Consider the following 10000-nt stretch of genomic DNA (forward strand, 5'->3'; position numbering starts at 1 on the left):
AGTTAACGTAAGCAAATTGAAGTCTTTTTGGAGTTAACGTAAGCAAATTGAAGTCTTTTTGGAGTTAACGTAAGCAAATTGAAGTCTTTTTGGAGTTAACGTAAGCAAATTGAAGTCTTTTTGGAGTTAACGTAAGCAAATTGAAATCCAGTCTAATCTAAGCTAATCCATCCTAATCCGATCTAGAGAGAGGGCAGCGTGTTGGTCCTAACTTAAATATCTCCCATTCATATACCTCTTCCATCTCATCCTTGGTCTCCCCCTCCCCCTCCTCCGACTTAACGTAATCACAACTTGACAACTTAAGCGACTTAGAGAGGGCAGCTTTTTGGTCCTAACTTAAATATCCCCCATTCATATACCTCTCCATTCCATCCTTCCATCTCATCCTCGGTCTCCCCCTCCCTCGCCTCCGACTTAGCCTAATCACATCTTGACAGCTTCCTTGGCCAGACTTAATATTTTTACTCCAGCTCGGCATTCTCCTATACTCCTTTCATCTTAACTTGGCCAAAAACTTCCCTTTCTCCATCTTAAATGCTGAGTTGTATTAATAGATGAACACTAGTATATGGCGATAGTCACGAAGAAGTGCTGTGAAAATGACGTGTCTTTTTGTTATGAGCTGTGTGAATAAGATACAAAAAGGCGAAAACAGATGAACACTAGAATATGGCGATAGTCACGAAGAAGTGCAGCGAAAACGATTTGTCCCTTTTTAATGAGCTGTGTGAAGAAGATACATAAGGGCGAAAATTGGGCCAAGTTAAGGTAAAAGAACTATATAAGGAAGTTCCGTATCACCTCCCTCTTAGCGATTTATTTTTGGATCCGGGTGGTTAGTATCCCAAAGCACGTTCTCTGTGCAGAGTATGACGATATTGGAATGATTGTGTAATGCGGAGACAGTACGGTGTAATAGGCAAAATGAGTTGCTTAGGAAAAGGTGTTAGGGAGCTTCCATAACTAACGGGAATACCGATGGAAGTGGTCCCCCTCATGTAATTCACTCTGAGAAATAAATCAAGTAGGAAAAAATGTTAGGGAGCTTCCATAGCTGACGGGAATACCAGTCTTTTATATAATTCACACAGAGAAAATAAATCAGTTAGGAAAAGGTGTTAGGGAGCTTCCATAAATGACGGGAAAAGGGTACTACAAGGAGGCGGTTTAAAAAAGATAATAATAAAAATAATAATAAAAAAAATGCCTCCAAAATACACTCCAGAAAATAGAGTCACGAGAGAATAATTAAGGAGGAAAAAAAAAAAAAACACACAAGGGGAAATGAGTTGCGAGAAAATAAAAAATTAAAATAAAAAAAAGTGAATTAGAGCTGAGTCGCGAAAAAATAAAAAAATAAAAAAAATAAAAAAAAATGAATTAGAGTTGAGTCGCGAGAGAATTATTACAAAACAAAAAATAAAGATAATAAAAAACACAGAAGGGGAAATGAACTTGAGTTGCGAGAATAATAAAAAAGAAAATAAAAATGAATTAAAAAAAAACACACAAGGGGAAGTAAAGCTGAGTCGCGAGAGAATTATTAAAAAAAAAACAAAGAATAAATAATTAATAATAAACACCACTGCAGGGGAAAATAAAGTTAAGTTGCGAGAGAATAATAATAAATAAAACATAAGGATAATTAAAGCTGAGTTGCGAGATACAGAGGACTTATTTATTTATTTATTCTCTATATATGTATTTTATTTTATACAGGATGGTCTGGAAATTGCACTCTCCTTTCTTGTGTTTTGGGGGTACGGCTCAGTCTGCTTGTATGGGCTGTGAAAATACGACTTAGACTGCTTCGTGAAAATTACTGATTACCATGCAGTGGTTGGAGATAGGCAGTATAGAAATGGGGTTATGTGGTAATTGGACGTAGAGAAAAAAAGGGAAAGAGTTATAAGTGGAAATGAAAAGGGGAAAAAATGGAAAGAGAAGTGAAAATAAGAAGGGAAAGCATGGAAAGAGTTGTAAGTGAAATTAAATAAGGAAAATATGGAAAGAGTTATAAGTGAAAATAAAAAGGGAATGAATGGAAAGAGTTACAAGTGAAAATAAGAAAGGAAAAAATGGAAGGAGTTATAAGTGAAAAAAGGGAAAAATGGAGAGTTATAAGTGAAAATAAAAAGGGTAAAAAAGGAGTTATACGTGAAAATGAAAAGAGTTATGTGGTAATAGGACGTAGAGAAAAAATGGAGAGTTACGAGAAGTGAAAATTGACGCAAGATAGACACTTATTACTAACTGAGCCGTCCCATGATTCCACGAGCTTTGAAATGTACGTATGACCCACCCGGTACAAAGCTGGTAAATCTATCCCCCCCACCTTTACATCTGTTACTTTGTGTTAAGCCACCTTCCCTCATATACAGAGCGTCCTATACAGAGTGACAGGTTGGGAGGTTATTTTTAGGTCAACATAGGTCCATTTATTAGCCTTGAAGGTACGATTAGTGATGACTTTGGTCCATAATTGAGGAAAAACGGAATCACCACACTTTACATCTCTTTATAAATCACCAAACTTTAACACATCTTTATAAATCACAAAACTTTACCACATTAAATGACCAAACTGTAGCATATCTTTTTATAAATATTCAGACTTTAGCACATCTCTTTATAAATCACCAAACTTTAACACATCTTTTTATAAATCACCAAACTTTAGCACATCCTACTATAAATCACCAAACTTTAGCACATCTTTTTATAAATCACCAAACTTTACCACACCTTTATCACCAAACTTTAGCATATCTCTTTATAAATCACCAAACTTTAGCACATTTCTTTGTAAATCAACAAACTTTAACACATCTTTTTATAAATCACCAAACTTTAGCACATCTTTTTATAAATCACCAGACTTTACCACATCTCATTATAAATCACCAAACTCTAGCACATCTCATTATAAATCACCAAACTCTAGCACATCTTTTTATAAATCACCAAACTCTAGCACATCTTTTTATAAATCACCAAACTACCACACCTTTATCACAAAACTTTAGTACATCTCTTTATAAATCACCAAACTTTACCACATCTTTTTTATAAATCACCAAACTTTACCACACCTTTATCACCAAACTTTAGCACATCTCTTTATTAATCACCAAACTTTACCACATCTCTTTATAAATCACCAAACTTTACCACATCTTTTTGTAAATCAAACTTCAGCACATCTCTCTATAAATCACCAAACTTTAGCAGATCTCTATATAAATCACCAAACTTCAGCACATCTTTTTATAAATCACCAAATTTTAGCACATCTCATTATAAATCACCAAACTTTAGCACATCTTTTTATAAATCACCAAACTTTAGCACATCTCTTTATAAATCACCAAACTTTACCACATCTCTTTATAAATCACCAAACTTTAACACATCTTTTTATAAATCACCAAACTTTAGCACATCCTACTATAAATCACCAAACTTTAGCACATCTCTTTATAAATCACCAAACTTTAGCACATCTCTTTATAAATCACCAAACTTTACGACATCTTTTTATAAATCAAACTTCAGCACATCTCTATATAAATCACCAAACTGTAGCACATCTTTTTTATAAATCACCAAACTGTAGCACATCTCTCAATAAATCACCAAACTTAAACACATCTTTTTATCCCCCTAGGTAAACCAGAGGAACGCCAAGCTTTTCAACAACGTGGGTCATGCATTGGAGTCCCAGGGTCGCTTTGCAGAGGCCTTGAAGTACTTCCAGGCGGCGGTGACGGTGCAGGAAGACGATATCGGGGCGCACATCAACGTCGGTCGCACCTACAACAACCTCAAGCTGTTCTCTGACGCTGAGCAGGCATACCTCAAGGTGGGACTTTGGGACCGCTTCTGTTTGTGTGGTGATTTGCTGTTTGAGATTCTAGGTTATATGTGAGTCTTTCCACATGCTGATACACAAACTCAATCCAGCTTAACCCAGCCTGACTTAACCTTGCCTGACATTACCTTGCCTGACATTACCTTACCTTGCCTAACCTTACCTTACCTTACCTTACCTCACCTCACCTCACCTTACCTTACTTTACCTTACCTTACCTTACCTTACCTTGCCTTGCCTCACTTCACCTTCCATACCACAAACATTCAACCCAACCCTAACCTACCCAACGCAACCTTTCCCCCCCCTCCCCTCCCCTCTCCACCCCACCCCACCCCACCCCACCCCACCCCAACCCAACCCAACCCAACCCAACCCAATCCCCCAGTCCTCAAACTCAACCAGTCTCCAATCTTCCAGGCCAAATCCCTACTACCCAAGGCCAAACCGGGGGAGAGCTACCAGGCACGAATCGCTCCCAATCACCTCAACGTGTTTCTCAATCTGGCCAACCTCATCGCAAGGAACGAGACGCGACTGGAGGAGGCGGATGCGTTATATCGACAGGCTATTAGTATGAGGGCTGATTATACCCAGGCGTATATCAACAGAGGCGATATACTGATCAAGATGAATAGGTAAGTGATGGATAAGATGGATGGATGGATGGGTAGATGGATGGTTGGGTAGGTAGATATATAGATGGATGGATGGATGGACTGATGGATGGATAGATGGATGGATGGGTGAGTTGAGATTGAGTGTTTTTTGTTCCAGACTTCTAAGACGACATACTGAAGATGAGAAGGTAGGTGGATTAGAGAGAGAGAGAGAGAGAGGAGAATTTTTAGGAGATAATGGCTTATTAATGAAGTACTGAATTTCCTAATACTTGTTTTGCTATTTTCAAGATATTAAGAAATTTTTGTTCCAATGACGTATTTTTATTATTATTTTTATTATTACGGTACCACCGCCAAGGAGGCTATGTTTTCACCCATGTCCGTTTGTTTGTTGGTTTGTGAGCAAGATTACACAAAAACTACTGGACGGATTTCCACGAAACTTGGTAGAAGAATGGGTCTTGGCACAGAATACACTCCATTAAATTTTGGTGCGGATCCGGATAAAGGTGCGGATTCAGGAATTTTTTTCCACTAACATTGCGAGATAGGGCTTTTTTCGACAATTTCGTTAATTTTTCAGTGAATATTGCATGGATGACGAAAGTATGCGCTCTACTGAGTGCCATTCTAGTTATTATTGTTATTATTGTTACTTTTACTAGTAGTAGTAGTAGCAGCAGCAGCAACAGTAGTAGTGATATAATTTTTGTATTTTGCATATTGCTATAACTTATCATTATTACTTATGATTACAAACAGAATAATGACAAATATTCTCACGATTGTTCAAGTATTTTCTCCTGTTATTTCCCTCGATTTATATTGTTTGCATGTGATGGACCTCTTCGTTATGTGGGAGTCAGGGAAGTTATGTGTGTGAGATAGTTCTAATATTTTCTCACATCACCTGGCTCACTTCAGAATATATTTGAAGTGAGTTAGGTGTGTTTTTGTGTATATATGTATGGCGTTTTTTATTTTTTTTTATCTTTTATCTTTTTTTTTCATGAAGTTCTGTTTCTGGTGATATATATTTTTTGGATTATGTCACTACCTGGGGACTTTGGATACTGGAGAGAGAGAGAGAGAGAGAGAGAGAGAGAGAGAGAGAGAATGTTGTTTGAGGGAGAGAGTTAATTGAGATGTGAGAGACGGAGACAGTACAGGGAGAGGCGCCAGGGGAAAGGACAGGGAGAGAGAGACACAGACAGAGACAGACAGACTTACTGGGAGGGAGGGAGAGAGAGAATGGAGTGAGAAAGGGAGGGAGGGAGAATTGGAAACACGGAGGGAGGGAGGGAGCGAGAGGGGGAGAGAACAGGAAGGGAGAGAGACGAACATGGAAGGAGGGGGAGGGGAGATGGGGAGGGAAGAAGTGGGGAGACAGAAACATAGCACGAAGGAGGGATTGAGAGAGGGAGACAGGCGGTAGGGCGAGGGTGAGAGGAAAAGAGGAAGGGAGACAAGCCCGACATGGAGGAAGGGAGGGAGGGAGGGAAACAAGCCCGGGAGGGAGGGAGGAAGGGAGAGAAGACCCAAGGGAGGGGAGGAAAGAGAGGAGGGGGTACCAACACTCTGCCACCCCTTTTGAATAATTGATGGAGAACTGACAGCAACAGGTGGCTTTACGCGGAGGTGTTTTGGTCCTTCACGGCTTGACTAGATCTTCCTGTCGCTGTTTACGGCTGTTTAATGAGTGAGAGAGAGGCTGTGGTGTGCTGTTTAGAGTGAGAGGATAGCTGGGTGTGCTGTTAGAGAGTGGGGGTGGCTGGGGAGTGCTGTGTACGGCTGTTGAATAGGGCTGTTGCTGTTGTGTGTGTGTGTTGTGTAGAATTATTCGTGGATGCATTGCTTTTTATTTGTGTGTGTGTGTGTGTGTGTGTGTGTGTGTGTGTGTGTGTGTGTGTGTAGAGGTGTTGATGGATGCACTGCTTTTTATTGTGTGTGTGTGTGTGTGTGTGTGTTGTGAGGGTACTTGATGGATGGACTGCTTTTTATTGACTGATTGATTGATTGTGTGTGTGTGTGTGTGTGTGTGTGTGTGTGTGTGTGTGTGTGTGTGTGTGAGTGCGCGCTCTGAAAATACTAGTTGCATCGTGAACCCAGTGGACTGCAGGCTGAAGGTTCGATTTTCCTTTATATATTATGGGGTTAGAGGGAAAACTGAGAGACGTGTATAACCGGGCAGCTCCACCGTCCTATCATTGCCACCACGTGAAGGCCCCTCTCTCACGCTCTAGAGGGTTAAATAGAAGATAGATAGATAGATAGATAGATGGATGGATAGCTACCACAGTCAGAAAGTATAAATGAGTGTGCGTAGGTCACATCCTTCGTAGAACAGAATTGCCATGAATAATTAAGGTAAAGAGATGGGGTGAGAGGAAGGGGTAGAGTCTTCTTCGTGTTCGTCTATTATTAATCATCTTCTTGTTCTTCTTCGTCTTCGTCTCTTCTTTTTTTGAGATAAACAATCGATATCACCAGTATATGTCTATCTGTCTGTCTGTCTATCTATCTATCTATCTATCTGTCTATCTTATCTGTATATCTTTATCTATCTATATCGTTATCTGTCTATAATCTGTCTACACACACACACACACACACACACACAGACACACACACACGAATCCCGGTAGTGATGTTAATATATTGTACAATGCTACTGTTTTAATAGTAACCTTCCACTTCCGGTTTTCCCTTCCACTTCCGGTTTTCCCTTCCTCTTCCGGTTTTCCCTTCCACTTCCGTTTTCTTCTCCTCTATAATCTTTTTTTTTTTTTTTTTTTTTTCCTACGAGTGTTTTCATTGTTCTTTCCTGTTTTTTTCTGCTTTGTTCTCTAATGTTCTTATGTTTTTTTCCCTTCTAGTTGTGTTTTTTTCTGTTGTATATTGTATTGTGGTTTCTCTTCACCTGCCTTGTTCTCTACTGTTCTCCCCTCGTGTTCTTGTATTCCCCTCTCCCCTCCCCCTTCCCTCCCCTCTTCTCTCCTCCCCTGTCAGCTGCTGGTGGGATTGCAACACCAAAATGTATCATCTGCAAATTTCACATTGTTCCCCCCCCTCTCTCCCCTCTCCCTTCTCTCCCCCTTGTCTCCCTCCCTCCCCACTCCTTCTTTTACCTGTCCTCCTCCTGCTCCTCCTCCCTTTATCTTTCCTCCTCCTTCTCCCTTTATCTTTCCTCCTCCTCCTCCCTTTATCTTTCCTCCTCCTTCTCCCTTCACTTTTCCTTCTTTTTCATCCTCCTCTTCCTCCTCCCTTCCCCTCTCCCCCTGTTCTTCCCTCCTCTTCCTGTTCTAACATATTCTCCTGCTCTCTCTCTCTCTCTCTCTCTCTCTCTCTCTCTCTCTCTCTCTCTCTCTCTCTCTCTCTCTCTCTCTCTCTCTCTCTCTCTCCCTCTCCCTCCTCCGTCCTGTCAACCTCTGGAGTGTCCACCAAACCAAAATGTTTCACCAAGTTTCACGCTGTCTTCCTTCGCCTTTTGTTTCAGTACTTTCCGTGTGTGTGTGTGTGTGTGTGTGTGTGTGTGTGTGTGTGAGAGAGAGAGAGAGAGAGAGAGGGAGAGAGAGAGAGACTTTACCCTCAAGCCCTCTTTCCCTCACCTTTTCTCACCTTTTTCCCCCCCACCCCCTCCCCGTCTCTTTTCTATACCCCCCTCTCCCCTCCCTCTCCCCTCCATTCTCTCTCCCCTCTCTTCACTCTTTCCTTCCCCTTCCGTCTTCCCTGCCTCCTCTTCCCTCCTCTTCCTCATTCTTCCTTCCCTTCGTCATCTCTTCCTTCACATCCTTCATTCCTCCATCTTTTCCTCCCCCTCTCTTCTTTTCTATTTCCCTCTTCCTCCTATCCCTCCCTCTCTCTTCCCTCCTCCTCTTCCCATGTTCCTTCCTTCCTTCCTTCCACTCCCTTCTCTTCCTTCCTTCCACTCCCTTCTCTTCCTTCCTTCCACTCCCTTCTCTTCCTACTCTCTCTTTCTCTTCCTTTCCTTCGCACCATCTTTCTCCTTCTCTTTCTCTTACTTTCCCTCCTCCCTTTCTCTCCCCTTCCTTCCTCCTCCTGTACTCTCTCCCCTCCCCCCCCTCTCTCTCCCTCCCTTCCTCTTCCTTCTCTTTCCTTTCTTCCTCCTCTTTCCTACCTTGCCCATCCTTCCCTTCCTTCTCTTTCCTACCTTGCCCTTCCTTCTCTTCATTTCCTCCTTCCTTCCCCATACCTTTTTTCTCATTCCTCCTCGTCCTCGTCCTCCTCCTCCTCCTCCTCCTCCTCCTCCTCCCTTTCAGTTTTTCCTCCCATTTTTCTCTCATTCTTATCCCAGTACACTTTTTTCTTCCCTCCCCTTCCTGCTTCTTGTCCTTTCACTCAATCTCCAGTGTCTCCTGTCTTTCCCCCTCTTCTTCCCCTTCCCTCTCCCCCTCTCTCTCCCCTCCCCCTCTCTTCTCCCTCCTCTATTTCCCCCCCTCTCTCTCTCCCCTCCTCCTCTCTTTTCCCCCTCCCCTCTCCCCCTCTCTCTCCTCTCCCCCTGTCTTGTCTCCCTCCTCCTTTCTTTCCCCCTCCCATTCTTTTTCTTCACTCCCCCCTCTTTCCCTTCCCCCTCCCTTTCCCCCTCTCCCATCTCTTTCTCCCTCCCGGTTTCTTTCCCTATTCCCTTCTCTTTCCCCCTTCCTCTCCTCCTTCCCCCTTCCTCTCCTCCTCCACCTGTTCATCCCTTCCCTTCCCTTTCGTTCCCCTACTTCCTCTCTCATTCCTCAATATCATTCTCATCCTCCTCTCCTTCTCCTCTCTTAACACACACCTCTTTTCCCTCCTCTTTTCCTCTTTGTTTCCTTGTCTTCCTTCCCTCCCTCCCTCCCTCCCTTCCCTCTTTCTTTCCTCCCTTCACTTCCCCTCCTCTGTTTCCCTCCTGTCTTTCCCCTTATACCCTCCTCCATCCCTCCCTCACCCCTCTCTTCTTCCCCTCTCGTCCTTCATTATTTCCTTCTCCCTTCCCCTCTCCCTCTTCCCTTGTTGTCTTTAAATCTTTTCTCCCTGCTTCTTCCTCCCTCCTCCCTGCCACCTTCTCGTCCCTTCCCTCCCTCCCAGTTCACTCCCCAGTACCCCTCTCCCTCCCCAATTCCATTTCCCTTCCTTCCTCCCTCCCAGTTCACTCCCCAATACTCCTCCCCCTCCCAGTTCCATCTCCCTTCCTCCCTCCCTCCCAGTTCATTCCCCAATACCTCTACCCCTCCCCAATTTTTCCTCCCTCCCTCCCAGTTCACTCCCTAGTACCCCTCCCCCTCCCCACTTTTTCTTCCCTCCCTCCCAGTTCACTTCTTAGCACCCCTCCCCCTCCCCAATTTTTCCCTCCCACTCTCCCTTCCTCCCTCTATTCTCACCCCTTCCTCCTTCCTTCTCCCCTCCTCCATTTTTCTGCTTGAAGAGGGGACGCCGCCCCCTCCCCCACACCCCTCCCCCTCCTCTCCCCTCTCTCCTCTCCCCCCCCCAAGCTTTTCCAGCCAGTCGCCCC

The 10000-nt window shown here is 43.1% G+C and overlaps 1 protein-coding gene across 1 annotated transcript in view; it reads left to right on the plus strand.

The window, feature by feature from the left end:
• Positions 1-10000, plus strand: part of LOC145391226 (protein O-mannosyl-transferase Tmtc3-like) — a 318591-nt gene that overhangs the window by 256957 nt on the left and 51634 nt on the right. Inside the window, exons 11-12 of the mRNA XM_080265902.1 lie at positions 3671-3865; positions 4295-4512. Of these exons, the coding sequence (XP_080122028.1) occupies positions 3671-3865; positions 4295-4512 (413 nt within the window). The remainder of the gene's footprint in view (positions 1-3670; positions 3866-4294; positions 4513-10000) is intronic.

The sequence above is a fragment of the Coenobita brevimanus genome, chromosome 17 (assembly GCF_032717465.1).
Source record: "Coenobita brevimanus isolate Jiangsu-jjx chromosome 17, ASM3271746v2, whole genome shotgun sequence".
In the NCBI taxonomy this organism is placed as follows: Eukaryota; Metazoa; Arthropoda; class Malacostraca; order Decapoda; family Coenobitidae; genus Coenobita; species Coenobita brevimanus.